The 23211-nt window shown below is 35.1% G+C and overlaps 1 protein-coding gene across 5 annotated transcripts in view; it reads right to left on the bottom strand.

Moving 5' to 3' along the window:
• KITLG (KIT ligand) overlaps nucleotides 1-23211 on the bottom strand; it is an 84928-nt gene that overhangs the window by 22577 nt on the left and 39140 nt on the right. For 4 of the 5 annotated variants that reach the window (XM_032297208.1, XM_032297195.1, XM_032297185.1 and 1 more), the window contains 3 exons: nucleotides 17195-17257; nucleotides 3090-3260; nucleotides 756-912 (listed from right to left, as the gene is read on the bottom strand). In XM_032297208.1, the coding sequence (XP_032153099.1) occupies nucleotides 756-912; nucleotides 3090-3260; nucleotides 17195-17257 (391 nt within the window). The remainder of the gene's footprint in view (nucleotides 1-755; nucleotides 913-3089; nucleotides 3261-17194; nucleotides 17258-23211) is intronic. The other variant, XM_032297201.1, reaches the window with a different exon arrangement.

A 23211-nucleotide genomic window follows, 5' to 3' on the forward strand; every position in this document is an offset into this window, starting at 1 on the left:
AAGCAATAATGTGTCAGTGTTATATGGTGATTTGTATGACTTATAGAGTCCCTGAAAGGGGGAAGTGCAATACCAGATTACTTGCCAGGTCAGCTTACCAAATCTAGGGTATTCAGATCCTATTTATTTCATACTGAGTCCTGCTATTCTATTTTAATAAGAAATTCACCACTGTCACCTTGTAGAATAAATATTGAATAAATATGTTAATACATGCAAATAATGACACATTGATGGTAATTTCTCATTAAAAAAAGAAAGCAATGAATCCAGGTTTGTATTATAAGGATCCAGTGAAGGGAAAAAATAGTCTCAATACAGAATAACTGGGGAGGATCAGAATTTATGACTTAAAGTTAGATCCTTAAGAAAAAAATTTGAGAAGGAACATTAAGTAGACTGAAGGTACAGAATAATATAATTGTACATTACTAGCAAATGTTAGATGAGAAAAGGCATGAGTGGCCATCTCATATATTGTTTACTCATAAACAACTCCTAATTTGAAGCTGATGAATATCGTTTTGGCTTGGAAACCAACAAATGTACAATTATTAGTTTCTTCTGTGTATTATATTTTAGGGGTTTTTTTTTTTTTTAATGTTCTGAATCGTAAGTGCTATTGATATTTGCTTTTTTATTAGACATACAGGCATGTATCTTGCTACAATTAAACACAGAGGTAGATTCTTACTACATAGGGAAGATTTAAGTTTGCTGTTTACATTTGACCTGGACATGCTTATATGTCTTACCTTTCTCAGGACTTAATGTTGAAGAAGCCACACAATCAGTAGTTTCAGATGCCACTGCAAAGTCCTTGAAGGCATCAATAGATCTATTAAAAATTCTAAAGAATTCTTCAGGAGTAAAGAGCCTGGGTTCTGGGCTCTTGAATGGTTTTTTTAGATCCTAGAAAAAAAGTAATAGGATTACATTTTTCAAATAGTCTTTAGATTTAACTGAAGTCAAGATAATGGACATAAATATGTCCCTCAAAGTTTCAAGTATTTGAACTCTTACAACTAGCACTTTTAGATGGCTGTTTTAATGTATGTAATTCAAATTGGTAATGTAAGGTAGTGGGATCACAAGTTGAGTCTGGGGCAGTGAACACAATGTCATGACAAAACAATAAACTTAACAACAAATTGAAAACATTTTTCTTTAGAGGTGCTCATTAAAAACATGAGGGTTTATTTTAGAAAGACCCCTCCATTACAAGAACTTCCAGTTTTTAGAAACAACAAAAAAAGATCTCTCCATAATGCATGCTCTAATATCCAAAAATTAGAAAGTCAGATGATATTAAATGTTGGCAAGGAAACTCTTACATACTAATGAGGTAATGTAAATTGGTACATTTGATATTATCCAGTGAAGTTAGACAGGTGCCCATCCTGTGACTCAGAAATTCTATTCTCAGGTAAATACCCTGGTGAAGCTTTTGCACATATATATACCATCAGACATATAAAAAAGTTTTTTTGCAGCAATATCTGTATCACTTATGTCAATCAAAAGACAGTGGCTTAATAACTGGTAATATATTGAATGAGTGGAGATTATTCAGCAGAAGGTTAACGATAGCTATATGCATTAAAGTGGATACATCTTCTAAATCTAAAGCTGAGTAAAAGAGGCAAGTCCCAAAATAATAAACATAGTATAATTAATTGATATAAAATTCCCAAAAGCAAATCAAAGCTATATTATAGGGTTACATAATGGATTATAAAGAAAAGCAGGTAACCAAAATAAACATCTATCTGTTACTTACTAGGCACTATTCTAACTGCTCATGGATATATTCTCAGACTCCAAAACAACTGAGAAATATCATCAATAATCTCCTGGGTTCCCACCAAAGTGCCATACTTACTTAGTAAATGGACATTCTGTGTTGTTTGCAGTGTTCTTCCCAACATCACCATTTACCTTAAGGCTCTAATGCATATGTTATTGACTTTGTGATACCTTGTGTGATATACTCTACTTTTTGTAACCTCTACCTCTTTAGAATGCCGTCAGCATTCTATATGCAGTAGTAATATGAAAGAGTGGTTAACACTACATTCTGACTTTGGAAATTAAAAATTGAAACAATAGAAAGATTAAAGGTATTGGATTAAAGGTATGACTGGATTATTAAGATGGTAAAAATTATAAGATTGGAGAGCACAAATAGGATTAAAGTTGAGTCTTGAAGAATAGCCGGAATTTAGAAGGGACACAGGAAAAAGCATTTAGGTATTAAGGTACAGAATTCTGTTTAAAATTTTGGATTTAAACTTATAGAAGTCTCCTAAGCTAATCATTGGCCATTTGAACTGTATACCAAATCAGATCTCTTAAGCAAGATTCTGCTATAAACAAAGTGTGATAAAAAAATGACAAAATGTATTAATACTTATTTTACTAGGTATGGTGTTAAAGTACTCATCACACATCATTTAATGGCAAACCTACTAGAGGAATTCTGGCATTGTCTCCATTTTAAAGATAAAGTGAGGCACAAAGAAGTTATGCTTACAAAATTCATTAGTGACAGAACCAGAATTTAAACTCCAACATCTCACTCTTTTTTTCTGGAGTACATTGCCTATTCCATATGTCATGCCTTATCCTGAAGTTGGTGATGACCAGTTATTCAATGACTTTGAGGAGCCAAAATGTATTTCTTTGCTGTGACCTACGGGGTAATTACGTTATGGATAAAAGGACAGGGATATGTTTATTACAATTTTCCATTTAAATGAACATTTGTAACTTAATAGGAAGATTTTCAGGACTTCACTTACGGAAAATAAAGAAAAAGGCAGGGCTTATTTTGCATTGTAATGTAAATAAGTGGTATTTTTATATTAGAAGACAATATTTAAGTCTGAACGCACACTTAAGTATTGCAGTTTAACTACAAATACTTATTTCCTTTGCTCAACTTTTGCAATCTTAGAAGATTCGTAAATTTGAAGTTCAACCAATCAAAATCTCATAAATAAATGTGCCCCATTTTCCCCAACAGCACCAAGAAGCATGGGTTTTTAGAGAAGGATAACGAAAAACAATCCCAATGAACCCAAAGTTACCTTAGATGAGTTTTCTTTCACGCACTCCACAAGGTCATCCACTATGTTCACAAGTTTGTCTATGATAGAATAATTACTCAAGCCTTCAGAAATATTTGAAAACTTGTCCAGAAGATCAGTCAAGCTGCTTGACAACTGTACTACCATCTCGCTTATCCAGCAATGACTTGGCTGCAAGATATGAAATGGAGACAAAACAGCTATTTTAATAAGCACCATAAAACTCGTGCCGTGAAACTCGGAGTACTCTTCAAAGCTATCAACACGTTTTAGTCACTGGTTGCTGGAAAAAGATCTCCTTTGAACAAGTCAGTTCTTGAGTCTCAGATACATAGTCTGTTTCAAAATTCACAGATGCACACAGACCAGAGGAAAAATATTGATTGTAGAAATTTTGCTCTTCCATGGAAGAAAATTAAGCCAAGACAGAGCCAGGTCTTACCTTTGACAAAGTTAAGATATTAACATAATTTAATTTTATTGAAGACTTGTAATTATTTAGTCACTATGTTCTCAAAAAAGCTTTAGATGCAGAGGGAATCACAAAATATTACTGTGAGAGAGAATCCTAGCCCTTAAGGAACTTCTAGTCTTTGGTGGACTAGAATATAAAACCATTGCTTAATAATAGCTTCTGTTTTTAAAGTGCTTGATAGATTTCAAGGCTTCTAGACAGATAAATTTATGTGGGTGTTTTATAAAACAGCCCTAGGAGGAATGTAGTCTGAGAGAGAAGAACCACTTTTGGTAGTGGCAGTACCAGCTACATTATTTGTGGAATGTAATGCAAAATGAAAATGTATTTGTTGTTCAAAATCTTGTCCAAAAACTATAAAGAACTTCAAGATTGTTATGGTAGAGCATTAAACCAAGCATTGAGCCCAGCCCATGAATCCAGTTCTACCCATTGGTTAGAAGCTCAAGCCTCGGAGTCAAGCATAACTAGGTTCAATTCTCACTGACAGACTCCAAGCCAGCTACGTAAATTCACTGAATCTCACTTCATCTGTCTATAGAATGGAAATAATGGCACCTCCCATGAAGGGAAGTTGTGAGGTGATAATGTAGATAATGTGAATATAAGTTGCATGAGGGCAGCAATTTTTTTTTTTTTTTTTAAATCTTTGTCATGTCCCCTATGCCTAGAACAGTGTCTGGTAAATGAGAGTTGCTCAGAAACAATTTACTGAATGTATGTACAAGTGATTTAAAAAAAATGAATGAATGGGAAAAAATATTTTGCATCAAGGGTCAGCACATTCTTTCTGCCAAGGGCCAAGTATTAACTGTTTTAGGTTTTACATGCCAAGAAGTAAAATCAAGGATATTGTGTAGGTACATTTTAACAAGACAAAGCACATTTCCACAAAATTTTTATTATAAATTTTAAAATGTGATAATTCAGTATAATTTATTTTGCACAATAATTGTATATACTGTAATCTTCTGCAATATAGATCTACTAATGAGAAGAATGGAATCCTTTATTTGGGTTAACACTTTGCTTAGTTGGGGTGCAAAGTCAGCATTCTCTATCACCAAATAGATTGCAAAGGTTCATCTGTAAAACCCAATCTTAGCTGGCTGGCCTTAAAAAAAATTTGGCCCACAGGGTATAGTTTGCTAAACCTTGCTCCAAGTAACTGTGTATCAAGATAGGTATAGATTATTAAGGAAAAAGTTCTTAGTATATTAAATGAATTTTAAGATTTTTATTTTTATTTATTTATTATTATTATTTTGAGACAGAGTCACACTATGTCACCCAGCCTGAAGTGCTGTACCATGATCTTGGCTCACTGCAACCTCAGCATCCTGGGTTCAAGCAATTCTCCTGCCTCAGCTTCTCAACTAGCTCTGATTACAGGCACCCGCCACCACACCTGTCTAATTTTTGTATTTTTAGTAGAGATAGGGTTTTACCATGTTGGCCAGGCTGGTCTTAAACTCCTGATCTCAAATAATCCGCCCGCCTCGGCTTCCCAAAGTGCTGGGATTACAGGCATGAGCCACCACGCCCAGCCAGATTGTTAAAATTCATATTACCTTACTTAAAATATTGAAATAGGAGGAGGGGGGCTATTGTAACAGGAGGAGGAGAGACTCTTGTTATAGGAGGAGGGACTCTTGTAACAGGAGGAGGAAATTATAAGTTTGCATACTTTATATAATTTTAGCGTGTTACCTTTTTTATAAAGATCTATTAAGTGGAAACTGATGTATTTTGAACTCTGCTAAAATGCTGCAGTGGCAAAAATAAGATTATTATTTGTAATAGCTAACATTGAAGTAGCACATTAAAAACATAAATAATTAATACAACTTGTAACAAAAATATTGTACTCAGAGTAACTGATGGCATATAAAATAAATCCAACTACCAAGCTTTATTTCTCTACTTAACAGCAGAATATCTCTGTGGAAGAAGTCTTTTATTTATTTATTTATACTAATTTTTTACAGAGACAGGCTCTCTCTCTGAGTCCCAGGCTATAGTGCAGTGGTGCAATCATGGCTAACTGCAATGCTGAATTCCTGGGCCCAAGTGATCTTCCCACTTTAGCCTCCCAAGTAGCTAGCACTACAAGGCACATGCTACCGCGTCTGCTAATTTTTAATTTCTTTTTATATAAGTGGAGTCCTGCTTTGTTGCCCAGGCTGCTCTTGAACTCCTGGCTACAAGCAATCCTCCCTCCTCAACATTCCAAAGTGCTGGGATTACAGACATGAGCCACTGCATCTGGCTCAAATCATGTATTTATTCTAAAGTATAGGAGTGGCTGCTTTATATTCATTTAATAGAACACTTTTACTTAATATAATACAGCCAAAAAGGAAACAGGTGTATCTGCAGATAGGTGAACCCCAATTCCTGGAACCACAAAACCGTCATTCAAAACTTTTAGGATTTTTGGCTCTGGCTTCAGATAAGAAAGATAAACAAATTTCAACATGGGAATTTAGTTCAAGTGGCCATTTCAACTCATCATAACCAAGTCCTCAAAGAATATGTATTACCAAAACATGTGCAGAATAGAGTCTTTGTTTTGTTAAATCAATGCTTATTTCAAGCACATGCAAGTTCCTACTTGCGTCATTATCAGGTCTCTTTCAAAGCTGTCAGTCTTTTCTCGGATACTGCATTGCTCTGGAAGTTTCTTTCCTTTTACACAGTGATAATTCCTTATAGACAGTAAGCCCTATCAACAATGAACAGATGCAGAACACAGCATGCGCTATAAATGCCATTTGAATAGTATTTATGTGATAGAGTAGCCTTCACCAATTCATTCCTCTGAAATTGTGCAAATTTTTCTAACAATGAAGTTCCAGCTATTGATCTCTTAGGACTCTATTTCCTCACTTTATGAATATACTTGCCTTGGATCTCTGGTAAGTAAGAATCAGAATCAAATGCCCTTGTTTTGAATTAAGACATTCCTTTTGTTTCTGTGATAGTTGTCTTATATGAATGGGTACTTTGTTCATTTTGCTCTCTTTGTGGTTAAAGTAGAAAAGATTTTGTCGATTTGTTTCTTAGTTTTAAGCTGAGGAATTCTGGGGTGCTTACTGCCACTTCTGTTGACCACTATTTTCAACTGAACTCTATGTTTACATTTTATATTCTAGTTCCTATTTAGCCATTACCCTACCTCTTCCCATTTTCACATACCTAAATCAACAGTCTAAACAATTAACTCTTTCCAGTAAAATTTCCAACCTCAATCCTGTGCTTTCTTACAGTTTAACCATGTAAATTCCACAATCTAATCCTACTCTAATGTTTGGCATTTTAAAGTCATGAACAATTTGTTAATAGTTGATATAAACTACATGCCTACATAGGTGAAAAATTGTATATTTCTAAAACCCTTGCAATCATGTTTCATTCATTTTTTATTTTTGCTTGTGCTATTATTTATGTGGAAAAGGCTGAATCATAAATTCAGAGTCCTATGTTTTCAGTAATTTGTTTAACCAGCTATGTATTGGTTTTTTAAGATTCTTGGGTTTATTAAGAAAAAACGATGGTAAACAAATAATATTAAATGTCAGTCAGTTTTGACCTGCCTGCTTGTAAGAGAGGAAACTAGTTTTGACTGGAACGTCTAGCAGTTTTGTAATTTTTAATTAAATATCAGCAATGATTTTCAAGGAGAATAAAACACAATAAACAAAGTATTTCATTTGTGAGGTGACAGTAGGTCTTTCTGTTTTTCAATTCCTCCAAGATTATGATTATGAAATGAATGACTAAATGTTGTCAAATTTACAAATGTATTTTTCCTTTGCCTTAATAAATGACATTATCACTGCTTCTTATTTTTCAGAGACATTTTAAATGTAAATAGTTTTATATAAATATTACCTCAATGGTATTAATTAGAAGAAAGTAAGATATAATGTTCTCTCTTTCACTAGAAGATGTGAAGGATTAAGAAAATTGACAGTCATATAGGATGTCAGAGGTGACATAAATAATATCTTTTAAATTCCTTAAGTGTATTAGGTGAACGAGTCTCTCTTAAAGAAATTAAATTAAATTCCTGAAGTGTATGTACAGTATTTTCATGTTTTATTCACCTATATGTGTAGCTTCCAAAAGAAGAAATATATAGATCCTGCTTTGGATGTAAAAACTTTTTTCTTGACTCCAGTCTCTCAATTTCATACCTTCTTTCTTGACAGCTGCTCTCTTATGTTTTCTTGGTTAATTATAGCAGCTCTAGCTAGGACTACTAAAAATGTGTACTTTCTATTCCTGCATACTTATAACATGTATTTTTCTAGAATCCAAACTGACTCAATGATATTGAACCAATATCCTTGGGCTGTTGGCATGTCACTACCACTGAAAATTAGGTTAAAAACTGTGAACTTCCTTAGAAATTTTAAAGTACCATGAACACCAAAACCATGATCTCACTAAATGATTAAATAAAATATGTAATTAAAGATGAATAAAATTAAAAATATTCTAAACATAACTAGGAATAGGACTATTCCCAAAGACTAACAACAGAAATATATGCATATGCTAAGACTAAGCATAAATTTAAAAAATAATAATAATAATATATGAATTCCACAAAATATGTGACACAGCAATCTCTGTAGTTCCAGAACCAGTAAATTTGAGAAACTAGCTAAAATAAACCATGTGCTTTAAAATCATCCTGAGGACTTGCTAATTCTGGCATGCTTTCTCCTCTCCATCTCCTGCCTCATTCAAGAAACTGTGCTGGTTTGTTAGGTGAAATAATTTGACACATTATTCCACCTTGGTATTGGTATTAGATGCTCGAAAAGTTTTTTTGTTTTTTTTGTTTTTTTTGTTTTTTTTTGAGATGGAGTTTTGCTCTTGTTGCCCAGGCTGGAGTGCAGTGGTGGGATCTCAGCTCACTGGAACATCCGCCTTCCGGGTTCAAGCAATTCTCCTGCCTCAGCCTCCCAAGTAGCTGGGATTACAAGCACCTGACGCCGCGCCTGGCTAACTTTTTGTATGTTTAGTAGGAATGGGGTTTCACTGTGCTGGCCAGGCTGATCTTGAACTCCTGACCTCCGGTGATCCACCCACCTTGGCCTCCTAAAGTGCTGGGATTACAGGCGTGAGCCATACGCCCAGCCCACAGGCAGTCTTTAAGAGCAATCATGGTAAAATTTATGGAATAAGAAGCTGAAAGTAGATAAAACATACTGTAACACTTCTTCATTAATGCACTTCACGCTGCTTTCCATTCGGTAGCTATTCACAGAGAGATCTCTATGTGCTTTCTTTTAGGACCTAAAGTTAGTATTTACCCAGTGAGAGTGTTCTTGTCATAGGGGTTAGTGAAATATCAATTAGAGATTCTCAGAGAGGAAAGCCCTGGCTCATAAACTATGAGGTTTCTGAAGAATATTCCTAAGAAGTATTCACCCAGACTTCCAATCTGATTAATCGAATTACCAGCATTACTGCCTAGTTTGTTTTTGTTTTACTTTCTTTAATTTGTGTCAAACCTCGGTCTTGCTGGAATTAGAGGTATGCATGCCTAAGGCACAAAACATGCCTTTCTGCTTGTGCTTTCAGCATCTACCTCTGGGATGAGCAATGAAACTCTAGAGCCCTGTCATAAGAATCATCATATTTCAGACCTAAAAGGAATACTGAGGACCAGTCTCATCAATTTCCTAAGTGAGAAAACTATGACCTAGAGCAGTGAAGTGTGTTGTTCCAGGTTACACAACAGATTTACACAGAAACATGAGAAAACCAGGACTCTTGATCACTCATTTTGTTCTAGTAGCCACAAGGATAGTGAAAGCACATAAAACTCAAGTGTTTTCTCTGCCAAATTCACTATGACTCAAGTGGTCTCAGGTCTGGACCAGACACATGATTCTTAGGCTCAGTTAAGATATTTCTTGGGAACAGAAACAGTTCATTCTGTTTCATTTTAATCTAGAGTCATACCAATGAAAGTAAATTTCTCTGAGGAATCATGACAATTGCCATTTGTGGACTTTATTTACCACTCTTTTGGTTTTTATCCTTGTGGCTAGAAAGCTGACATTCTACTCTCAAACATTCATTGGCAGGCAAATTTAAAACTTTCCTATAAAAACATTTTACAAAATATTGCATGTTCATGTTGCCAGTGTAGTCTATGAAATTTTAACTTCTTTTTGGATGAGCTGGGTTTTGTAATGATTTGTTTTAGTCCTCTCTCTGAATGATTAATTTGAGTCTTCAGTGTTCACTTTAGGTATCTAACTTTCCATTTCTTGTTTGAATTAAAGTGATGTCAAAACCTCAATCTGGTTAAGATAGTAATCAACCGAAGCACTCTAAATATGTGTTGTTTCCCAGGGCAGACCTATAAATGGCCCCTAGGCAAGACCTAAAATAGAACAGAGAAGGAACAGCAGCGGGGTTTGGGGAGTGAGGGTAGCAGTGATGAACTAGAGGCCCAGTTTTTAGTCCCAACTCTGTCAACTCATTTTGTGATTTCAGGCACGTCATTTAATCTATTCTGGGCTTCAGTTTCTCCAGCTGTAAATAAAGGGGCTTATCTAATCGGTGCTGGCCAATATAGGAATCCCACTATCCATCTGCATTTCCTCTCACTCAAAATGCATTGAATGTGACTGCAGAACTAAAATTTCAATTTTACTTAACTATAATTTCTTTACATTGAAAAGTCAATACTTATCATCTTATTTAGAGACTGGAAAACTTTTAAGTATGTTTGGAAAAAAACAGAAATGTGACTATCTTTTCAATGGTAAATTTTATAAAATATCTGAATATGGAGTAACTATTTGTAATGAAAATTTAGTGTATGAATGGAAATATGTTGTAGGTGTAAAACACGCTGAATTTTCAATCATATGAAAATATAAAACATTCCATTAATAATTTTTATATTGATTTTTAGGGTGAAATGACAATACTTTTGGATACATGGGACTAAATAAATTTCATTATCCTTATTTTCAGCTGCTCATTTTCACTTTTTTTTTTTAAGTGGGTCTACCAGACAATTAAGATTATGAATGTGGCTTCCATTGTATTTCTATCAGACAATAATTGCCTTGATAATCTGAACAACATCTTAATATAATCACTTATTATGAAGACTGGCCCCTGTACTGTAGTAGAGTACAAAAGAGCTACTTCAAATAGCATTTAATATCATATTTTATTCATTCAAATAATATTTTATGTGTACTCCTTTTAAATAAATCCTTTCTATGATGTAGGAGTAGAGCCTCAGAATTCATGCTTACAAACAGTGAACTTATCCTGTAGCCACAGTTGATTGGATGATCATAGACACCTGACTTGGATGGGCCAATCAGAAAGTTCCTCCCCAAAATTGGCATTGATAATTAGAAACCGATAATTAGTCTCTGAGTAGGGCTGAAATTGAAATATGTAAATCTGGCAGTTCTCGGGCAGTTACATTCTACCAAGTGATTGGAACAAAGGAGAAAAAATCTGCACAAATAGAACGAGGCAGAGAAACAAAGATTGTAAGATGGAGAAAGAAAAACTGATAGTTCCCAATCCTGGTTCCAGTCCTTTCATGAGGCCTGTTGCACCCAGGCACTTGGGTGGGATGTTTTTCTTTAGTGTCCTTATAATAATGGGACTTTTACTATTAATGAGAACCACAAGAGTCTAAACTAATACGATGGGCCCCTTCAAGGCTTGGAAATCTAGCATTTTTGCCAAGAGTTTAAATGTTTATTCATAACTATTTTTTGAGGAGCGACAATATACATTGGCTTGTCTAAAGAATGGTGAGGAGATACACAGGAGTAAAAGATCTCAACCTTGCTCTGTAGATAGTCAAAATATAATAAAAAGAGAAAACAAAATAATAAAGATGGTATCTGACAATTATTATATGCACACTACATCTCACCTTTTTGTAGCTTAATTATTTCTCACAATAATACTTTGAGATGAATATATAACACTTAAAATATTAAGCTCTATGTAAGCAATATATGATCATGTACCCAAAATGAATAGCTTCTGGACAAATTTCATATAAGTCACAAGATGATAAACTAAAAGATAAGGTCCACATAGCAGGTGCAATGTTAGTGTTGCTGACCACCATGTCCCAGGCATCAAGCAAAATACTCACAGAATAGATGTGATGCCAGTTTCACCTGATCGAATGATACAAGGGAGAGAAAGTATGGTCTGAAACAGCAGAAAATGACCTTGTGCGAAAGAGGAATCTTAAACTGACCTTGGAGGAGATGACCACTAAGATGGGTTCAGCTCCAAGATATTGCATGATTCTGTGAATAGAATTTGGATACATGGATGGGAGAAGAAAGGGCATCCTTTGAGAATAGACCCAGTGATTGTAGGAGGAAATGATGCATGTAGCTGAGGTGGCAAGTTTGTGTTGGGGAATAATGGGTATTCAGATAAGCCAGTTAGGGTAGGGTAGGGTAGGATTACGGAGAGTCATGAACATCAGGTTCAAGAATTTGGCTCTCAGCCTTTAGTAAATGGGAACAATAAGCTGGTTCTTGAATACAAAAATGACTCAAAGCAGAACAGAAGGCTTAAAGAAGCTGTGATTCCTCAAAATTGCATAATACAATTCTTATACCTAAAATCTTTCAGAAAATGCACAAATATCTAAAAGAAGATAATAATGTTGCAGTGCAGATACTGTGTGATGAGTTATAGGCACTCACTTCATCATCATAACCTTGTGGACTATACCTAGTTCAAATCTGTGCCTTAAGGAAATTACAAATGATTATATGCTATGGAACTTTTCTTCTTCCTTGTTTTCTTCACTTCCTTTCAACAAATATTCATTAGATGCCTATGAGCATCCATGAGGTACTGAGAATCTAATGCAGAGCAAAAGAGTATAGTTTCTGCTTCTGTGAAGTTTACAGGTTAGTGGAAGATTATCCATTAAATCATCCCACAAATACATACAAAACTGCTACTCCGAAGAGTGCTATAAAAAGAGTTCCCAACAGAACAATTTCGTTTCATCAAAAATCTAAACTCAAATCTAAAAGAGTCAGGTGTTACGTAGACAGAAGAACCAATCAGTATTCCAGGTACAGAGAAAGCCAAGTAAGAAGAAATGTGGCAGCAAGGAACAGGTAATGATGAGGGACTAAAAAAGGATTTGGAAAGGTGCCAGATCACTATAGCCTTGGAGGCCTTGTTGAAGCAGCTCCTTTTGCTGTTTCCTAAGAGCAACGAAAAGCCATTCAATTAATGTAAAGAGGAAGGAATGAAGTAATCAGATGTATTTCTTTTTTAATCACTCTGTTTATTCAGGAAGGGTTAAAACATCAATAATAAATCCTGAGGTATCAAAGAAAATGGAAAGAGCCCAGAGGTAACAGGGCCAGGCAAAAGAAGGTGAGAATAGCCAGTAAGTCAAATTGTGCATGCCTGAGGAAGGGTATTGAAGAATGAAGAAGGCTGGAAGGCTTATTGTTAGAGTATTATCTATATGCTGCCAATCACATCCACATTTAGCTGTGCCTTTAAAAAGTCTTAATGAAAAACTGACAATGATCACAAAGATTGGTTCAGGTAAGAATCATCAATAGATGCTAAATATGCGGGAGAAACTTTGATAAGGAGAAGCCTTGCTTACAGGGTCTTAAATGTCTCTCCCAAAATTGTGAATGAGTAAATATACATAAATAGCTGAACACCTTAACCAGATGATCAAAACAAACAGCACCATGAGAAGATGGACTCTGTGTGCCTCTGGATGTGGTAACCTGAGGACGCATCATCACTTACGTAGCATTGTCAGTTGAAATGCATAAGCTCAACAGAAGCATTAAGAAATATCAGTCAATGTTGCAAAGAGAAATACTTTTCTTAAAGGGGAAGACTGTCTCATTCAAAAATATCAGAACCATAAAGACAAAGAAAGCCCGAGAAACTCTTAAAGGAGACTAGAGAGACATGACATAGTAGCTTCCTATTGCTGCTATAACAAAGTACTATAAACTTGGTGGCTTAAGGCAGCACAAATTTATTATTTTACAGTTCTGGAGGTAAGAAGTTTAAAATAGGTCTTAATAGGCTATTATCAAGGTGTTCATTAGGGATGTGTTTCTTTTGGATGCTCTAAAAGAAACCTTTTCCAGCTTCCAGAGGCCATGTACATTCCTTGGCTTGTGAATCCCTCTTCCATCTTTGAAGCCAGCAGTGTAATATTTTCAAATCTCCCTCTCTGGTTCTGACTTTCCTACCTCCCTTTTATAAGGACTCATGTAAATTAGAGTGGGCCCACCCAGATAATCCAAAATAAATTTCTCATCTAAAAATCCTTAATTTAATTACATCTGCAAAATCCTTTTTGCCATGTTAGGTCATATATTCCCAGAATAAGGTATATTTGGGAGTCATTATTCACATGGTATCAAAATGCAAATTATGATCCTAGATTAGATATTATACTGGAGGAAAAAAATGCAAAAAAAAAAAAAGGAAGATTAAATTGAAATACAGACCTAGATTAAAGAATTATAATTATTATAAAATTTATTGAAGTTGCAAATGTACTGTGTTTAGGTAAAAAACTATCCTTTACTTAGGAAATACACCTGACGTATTTAAGAGTAAAGGGCCATGATGTATACAACTTATTCAAGAAGTTCAGAAACATAATAAAACACAAATGCATACATAGAAAGAAAGCAACTGATAAAGCAAATGAGGCAGAATGTTAAAAATAGGTGAATCTGGATTAAAGGGAACATGGTGTTCTTTAAATATTCTTGAAACTTTTTTTGTAAATTTAAAATTATTTGCAAATAAAAAATTTAAAGTAAACTGATGAATATATACTTTAAGTAAAAGTTGCAGAAGGAATAAGATCTAGTGTTGGTAACAAAATAGGTGACTACAGTTAATAAAAATGTGTATTTCAAAATAACTAAAAGGGTAGAATAGGAATCTTCCTAACACAAAGAAATGATAAAGTTTAGGTGATGAGTATTCCAGTTACTCTGATTTGATCAATATATACTGCATGCTTGTATCAAAATATCACGTGTATCCCATAAATATATACAACTCTTATGTATCCATAATAGCTAAAAATAAAAAAAATTAAATTAATGAAGAGTTTTTAACTCAAATATCACAAGCAACTCAGTTTATGTAATGCTATGGAAGTTAAAATGAATGAAGATGTGCAGCAGCAATACAGCAATGTCATTTTTATTCTTTCTACAATAACATTACTAGTAAATGTAAAGGACCAGAAACATTTAGGTATCTTTTAATGTTAGGAAGTTAAAGGAAATTTTAACAGTCTGCCAATATAATAGTTTCAAAGAGTTTAAAATAGCATTAGTGATTATCGTTAGATTTAAACAGTAAGTGGTTGATCATACCCTGCTATTTGTGAGACAGAATCTGCTAGGTAATTTTCTAAGAAGGACCTTGGAAAAGTGAACTCCCTTTTCCAGGAGAATTTAGCTGTTTTTAAAAAGAAAGAAAGAAAAAAAAAGTGTATTCTAATCTAGAGCTTTCTTCTGCCCAGTGCCTGCAGGCAGAATTTTATTGCTTTGGCCCCAGAGAATCTTTTTGGCACCCAATCCCACTCCACCCTCTATTGTTTAAAGACAAAAGATAAGGCAGCTGGGACTCTGACCACTGGCAAATAATCAGAGGCCTCTCCACTGAGAAACTCCTCTGGTCTTGGCAGAAACCAACATTTCAACATGAAGGTAAAACAAAGGGTGAGACCCCTGGTTCTGCCCAATGCTCTAAGCATGGCCTTATTTTTCTTGTCCACAGTGGTGGCCAAGAACAGTGTTTCTGCAGTTGTGCCAGGACAGCATGCCAGAATCAAATAGACTTTTCTCAATTACAGAAACAAGCACAAAATATGTGGCAGTGAATCAGCTTTATTTTCACAAGCTTGGCTCTTGCTATCACCAGTCGACATTGAAATCTATGATTTAACACAGGCTATGATTATACCAGTACAAAATATTCTATTTAGTTGTTTTCAGTTTAACACTTGTTTTTCAAAGAGCTCCAGGATTTCTTTGAATGCTTGGCAATCACAATCCTAAATGCTGCTGCAGTCAGGAAGGATCTGGGATGGGTCTTTATTACCTAGAGGCTTCCCTTCAAACACTTTCCCTAAGTATTGTAATTATTTAGATCCTTACCTTCTGTAACCCAGGGTTAAGAGTCTGATGACCTGGGGGTTTCTTTTTAAGACTCTGTCACTTTCTAGTTGTATAACCTTGGACAAAATACTTTTGAGCTGTAAATCTCAAAAGATCATTTGTAAAATAGGAATCATAATAGCTATTTTGCCTTCCTCAGAGTTTCTCTAATCAGCCAAGAAAATTATTAAATATGCACAAAGCTGAATGTCTTATGTATGGGTGCATACATTGCAGTAAACATATAAGAGAATGCTCCTTCTGCTGTACGGAACTCCAGGGAATACTGTCCACATTACAAGCTCTGAAAGCACACATTGGAATGAAAAAGTCCAGCTCAGAATAACTGTTACCACTAAGAGACAAAGTGGGGATTAATGAAGCTAGGGAAGGCGCATACATAGGGCATTAGTTACACTTGCAATGTTTCATTATTAAAAAAATATTTCAAGCAAATATTGCACAATGGTTAAGGTTTGATAAGCTCTGTGATGGGTATACAGATATTACATTATTTTCTATGCTTGAAATATTTTTTAATGTATGAATTCTGATACTATGTAATAAGAAAAATAAAATTTCTTGGTTTCAGCAATAGAGCAGTATTTATAATAGTAAACACACTTGTCGTAAGGTTCTAAGAATCTATTGCACTGCTGGTAAATTCAGAGATGAAATATTTGTGTTCTCAAATTAAACACATGAGAGAGGTCATCTATGAAAATAATTTACATAAACTTATACTCAAACTCTTTTTGGGGGGATGTTTAAGGAAATCTGTGACTAGGTCTAAAGAAGATAAATCTCATTTACTTTGGAAGTACAGATGGCCCTCTGTATCCATGTATTCAACCAACCAAAGATGGAAAATATTCAAACAACAAGAAAACATAAAACAAAATTTAAAAGCAGAGTATAACAATGATTTATGTAATATATGTATTATATTAGGTATTAGAATTAATTTAGAACTCATTTAAAGCATACAGGAGTTCCCGTGGGCCTTCCATGGTGAAAAATAAAAATTTTAAAAATTTAAAAATTTAAAAATAAAGCATACAGAAGAACATGTATAGGTTATATGCAAATACTATGCCATTTCACAGCAAGGACTTGAAGATCTTAGAATTTTGATATCCTGAGGGAGGAGAGTTGGAAGGTGTCCTGGAACCAATCCACTAAGGATACTGAAGAATAACTATACAGGTCTACAGTGCTGAAATGATCACTGATTAAGTTTAACAGTTGCTTAAGAGAGGGGAAAAAAAAAACCCTGCAAGTCAAATTCCAAAGATAACTTCTTCAAATCCTGATAAAAAGCAAGCTGCTGAATAGTAACTAATGTAGTATCTCAATATGAATGATCCCATTTCTTCTGTGAGCTACTAAAATGAAACTCAGAAATGTAGCTTACATACCAAAACATCCATCCCGGGGACATATTTGAGGGTTATCATATAGTCTTTCGGAAGATTTGCCACCTACAGAGACAAAAGAAAAAAAAAAAAGGAAGAAAGAAAGAAAGAAAAAGAATTCCATAAGAAAACTCTTACACATCAATTAATAATATTTGTAGTGGTTTGGAAAAAAACATACAAAACTGTTGTGCTTTTTAAAGTTACCAATGGATTTCCATATTTACATGTATATTAATCTTTAATCCTTGATTTCCCCCTGTAATCAAAGGCACTCTTCAAAATAAAGAGTGACAATGCAAATCTTTTGGACTCCAAATTCAGTTATGCCTGGCTAGGTATAACCTACTGAGTTTTGTAAACATGATCTGAATTTCAGCTTCCATCTGTGATTTTGGAATTCCCCTTCAGGACTATTTTCCTACTTGTTCCTCCATAGAATTAATCATAAAGTATATGCTTTTTATGTCAATGGTTCTCAAAGTGTGGACCTCAAAGTGATGTGCCAGCAATAGGGAACCTGTTAGAAATACAAATTCTCAGGCCATACCAGACCTACTGAATCTTACTTAACAAGTCCTCCAGGTGATTCTGATGTGCACCCAAATCTGAGAACTACTATTGTATGTTGAACCTAAAAAACGATCAGTGAAACTTCAAAAGAACAATGCTACTTATGAGATACAAACGCTTTACAACAAATAATTTAGAAAGATTCAGTTTGTGATGTAACCTAATTCTCTTAATTTGAGAAGTCTCAAATATTTGTCTAGTTTGTTTTAAAGACTATAAATAACATCTGACAGACGTCAGTCATTCTAGCATAAGTGAATAAGCAATATATTTGGGATGAAGGAATCTGGGACAAATCTAAACTCTGTATGTTGGTTCCTCTCATTTATAAAATGAAGACCAAGATACCTATGTCAAATGGTCAGTTAGAATTAAGATGGATGAATATGCCAAACACTCAATCCATGTTCTTTACTGAGAGCTATATTGGCAACTGACTTTGGAGGCATATAATCCTGGTAAGTTACAGAGTTCTAGGTTCTCTTCCTACACACTGCACTAACTTTGCTGTCCCCACCCTTCTCTTACATCATCATTAAAATACCCAGATGAGTAATTTAGCCAACAATTGACTTAGCCCATCGGGTATTAAGATAACATACATAAAAAAGTGGTTTTGCACCATTACATCTTCAAGGGTCAATCTTTCTTTGTAGACTTATTTTTTCCTTCATTTTGTCTCTAAAAACTTTATTTTCCTTACAAAAAACTAAGATCACATGCACATTTGCTGGACTAGGTAATCTTGCACAAGTTTACCATAACATCGTATGTATGATTCTTCTTGGTCTTGTCAATAGCTTCTAGAATCTGAGAACAATTTACTGATAAATGAATTTAGGCATGAGCATAAGTAGTCAGATGGGAGCTAAGGTAGTAACTGATCCCATGGTGCTTACTACTATCCTATTTCCAGTAATGCCACCCACACTCATTTTAGCTCTGAAATGAGGCGCTTGGTATGGTTCCTCTTCCCTGGGTTCACATAATCAGATCCCTCTGACATATTATCTCTATTTAACAGATGAAGAAACTGAGGCTTAAAGAGGTCAAGTACCTTGACTAAGGTCACGCAGCCATCACGTGTTAAATCTGAACTAGAACCCAGGTCCCTCAAGAGCAGAGCCTCCTTTGTCTCTTAGCTCTACTACATATTTTCACACTCTAAACTCTCTGGGCACTTGTTCTGGGTATTTCCCACTTGTGAATCTTCACCATCAACCCTCTTAATGTCATCCTAAATAAAATATTAGAATCATTGCTGCTTTGTTGTTTGTTTCTTTTTCGAGACAGGGTCTCACTCTGTCACCCAGGCTGGAGTGCAGTAGTGCGGTCTTGGCTCATTGCAACCTCCACCTCCTGGACTTAAAGAATATTCCCATGTGTCAGCCTCTGGGACTACAGGCATGCACATGGCTAATTTTTGTATTTTTAGCAGAGACGGGGTTTTAGCATGTTGGCCAGGCTGGTCTCAAATTCCTGGCCTCAAGTGATCTGCCTGCCTTGGCCTCCCAAAATGCTGGGATTACAGGTGTGAGCCACTGCATCCATTCCATTGCTGCTTATTGAAAACACATATGAGCTGCCAGACATGATGGCATTTTTTTTTCATTTATTTTAGGAGTTAACTCCCTTACTATTTAAACTTAACTTTCTTCCTCTCAAAATTTTCAACAGGCTTCCATAATTTCTTTTCTCTTCTTAATCTTCATCCTCATCTTTGAAAAGCAAAAGGGTCTAGTTATTTTATGTAAACCCTAGTGACAAAGACACAGCAGACCTTTTGCAGGTGTGAAAGCAACAACTAAGCAGCAATATTCTATCTCATTTTGAATAAACCAGGTAAGTTAAAGGCATTTCAGATAGAAAAATACAGCAAGAAGCGGCAGGTATTCTGAACACAAGCTGCTTGACAATATAACCCTTTCTTGAGCATAATTTACATTATTTTAAAAATACAATAATTAGGTTAGTATTTAGAAAGTGTGGGATCTGAGTATATGCCTAAAAAGTAAAGAAAGTGTAAAGAGCATGCTGACCAATTCCATTTCATGAATAATTTATATACAACTGTTGGTTCAAAGAAGCCTTATAGAAGTTCCCTGACAAAAACACTGAAATCTGCACTCTACCACTGGCAGTGAGGCAGTGAATAATAATAAAGTAATTTTTTCATTAAGCTGATTTAATGATATTTAATTTCTGGTGAGACTGAAAAATAATACTGTTGTTGAAACAGTGCTTTATAATTTACAACAAGTTTTCACATACAGTCTCTACCACAAGCCCATGAAAGATCTTATTAACCTTATTTTACAAATGAGGTCATGGAAACTCTGAGAGATTAACTGGTATCCCCAAGGTCACAGGCATTAGAAGTAACTGGTGCAGGTAGGATGCAAACCTTGGCTTTACGTGCTGGGGCTCAGCACACCTACCCACAGTGCAGTCTCCCCGTTATTACTTTCTTGGTTTTCATTGGTTTCTTTCTAATTACATTGGGAAGAGAACTTAGTCAAGTTGTAGATATTTGTAGTCACTTAATAAATTATTGTATTAATATTACTTTCTAAGTATTATACAGGTTGAGCACCTCTAATCCAAAATCTAAAATAAAGCTGCACACATACAAGCCATGTGATCTTGACAAAGTCAACAAACATTAACAATGGGGAAGGACTCTCTTTTCAATAAATGACGCTGGGATAACTGGCTAGCTATATGCTAAAGAATGGAACTAGACTCCTATTCACCATGTACAAAAATTAACTTAAAATGAATTAAAGATTTAAACATAAGGCCCCAAACTATCAAAGTCCTAGAAGAAAACTTAGGAAACACCATTCTGGACATTGGCCTTAGGGAAGAATTTATGACTAAGTCCTCAAAAGCAATTCTGACAGAAACAAAAACTGACAATTAGGACCTAATTAAACTAAAGAGCTTCTACCCAGCAAAATAAACTATTAAAAGAGTAAACTGACAACCTACAGAATGGGAGAAAATGTTCGTAAACTATGCATCCAACAAAGATCTAATATCCAGAACCTATAAGGAACTTAATTCAACAAGCAAAAAATAACCCTATTAAAAAGTACACAGAAGACATAGACATTTCTCAAAAGAAGATATGCAAGGGCTCAAGAAACATATGAAAAATTGCTCAGCATCACTAATCAACAGAGAAATGCAAATCAAAACCGCAATAAGACACCGTCTCACACTGGTTAGAATGGCTGTCATTAAAAAGTCAAACAATGGCATATGCTGGTGAGGCTGCAGAGAAAAGGGAATGCATATACACTGTTCAGCCACTCTGGAAAGAAGTCTGGGGATTTCTCAAAGAACTCAAAACTACCATGCAACCCAGCAATCCCACTACTGGGTATATATCCAAAAGAATCTTTCTAACAAATAGACCCATGCATTTTTATGTTCATCACAGTACTATTCACGATGGAAAGAAGTGGAATCAACCTACATTCCTATCATATGTGTAACATGGGAATCATGTAGAATTTAGCTAATGGATTTATAAGGATTAAATAACTCATATAAAATACTAAGTGCTTAGTGAGCCATGGTATGTGAGTGAGTATGAATTTCTATTAATATTAAATGCAAGGGAGTGAGGTGTTCTAGATAGGGTAAGGGTCCTATGCAAAGGAAAAGAAATAGGAAAGCTCGTGGTGTGTTAGGGAAACCAGATAAGAGATAAGAAATGTTCCAGGAAAACTGCATTTGAGAGGGACCCTCTAAATGTTGAGCTAAGGAGGTCAAATGGGAGTTGCTGAGGTACAGGAGGAACAGATCTACCACCAGAACTCTACAGCAAGTCACTTCTGCATAGACACATAGCATCATCTCTGTGGAACTTCTATTCCTTGTCTGTAAAATAAAGAGGGAAAACTAGATAATTTCTAAAAATTCAGTCTTGTTTGACTTACTTATATAAGTGGTGATGCAACACTGAACATGTTTCAGCAGAGAAGGGACACGATAGTAAATTTAGCATGATTAGTATGGTAAGACAGTTTGAAGCAAAGAGAAAACAGAGACAGGCAAATGATTAGAAGATTACTAGGAATGTACTGAATATACGTTAAATATTTATACGGAAACTGGAAACTAGAAAAGCAGGAACCAGGTCTAGAGTCCAGAATGGTATTCCCTGTTGGTAGGGCTAAATGAATAAGTAACCAAGGCTATACATTTTAAAAACAAATCTATTCTACAGAAAGAAATTCAGAGAACAAAAAAATTAATTGAAGGAAAACTTTACCAAAGGCCAGATCATTCTAATGAGCTTTGTTTTGGAGTGCAAGGATGTCAATACTATGCCAAATTGTAAAATTAACTGCGAAAACAAGTTACTAGATGATGAGCTAACTTTGCTAGATGTGTTCCATTTACTGTCTTATTTGGATATCCTAAGGATTGACCATGTCTAGTGACACTGGAAAAACAACCACAGGAGAACAGCATTCGGAAATGCTGGGGATTTGGCCCAGAAAAAGTCTTTGCAAGCCAAACTGGAACTGGCTGCATACCACACCTTGCGGGTATTTGGACTCAGAAGAAAAATAACTCAAAGTCAGAACACTTAACTTCCTCACTGATCTAAAAATCTTTGGATCCCTCAATTCAAGTGTCAATGAGGTCCATAAATCTCATGAGATCAGCGGTCACTTGGACATCTTTGCAAGACCCTAACTTGTCTCGGCTGTTTCTCCCAAGTTCAAGGCAGGAATCAAAATTCAGTAGTGATCTATGACTCCCTTGTCACTTTTATAAAATGCTGTGCGTATGTCAAATTTTCTAGGGAAAGAGTCCACTACTTTCATATCTTGCAAAGTTTAATACTCATGGCTGTAGAGGAAAAAAGCTCTACACTTCTATCTAAATGTCATAGTTCGCTCATGTACAGTAGCTTACTATAATGTTAGTTGTTCAGCCTTCAGAAATAACACCCCCCCAAAAAAAAGCTTTTTATTCTTTTTTTCTCCTAAAAAATTATCTCCCACTAATATTGACTAAATCTAACCAACCAAGTGTATTACCTATAGTTTTCAAATGTATCTGGATTTTTTTAAACGGTAACTCAATTAGTGATTTTAAAAAATTGGCAGGGCACAGTGGCTCGTGCCTGTAATCCTACTGCTTTAAGAAGCCAAGGTGAGAGGATCACTTGAAGCCAGGAGTTTGAGAACAACCTTGGCAACAAAGTGAGAGCCCATCTCAAGAAAAAAAATATTTAAAAATTAGTCTGGTGTGGTAGCAACTACTTGGGAATCCCAACTACTAGAAAGGCTGAGGCAGGAGGATCACTTGAGCCCAGGAGTTTGAGGCTCCAGTGACCCATGATTATATCACTTTACCCAAGAGTAGGTGATAGGCACCCTGTCTCAAAAAAAAAAAAAAAAAAAAAAAAAAAAAAAAAATTAAAA

Source organism: Sapajus apella, unplaced genomic scaffold (genome assembly GCF_009761245.1).
Source record: "Sapajus apella isolate SASKATOON/1434 unplaced genomic scaffold, GSC_monkey_1.0 scaffold2, whole genome shotgun sequence".
Lineage (NCBI taxonomy): Eukaryota > Metazoa > Chordata > Mammalia > Primates > Cebidae > Sapajus > Sapajus apella.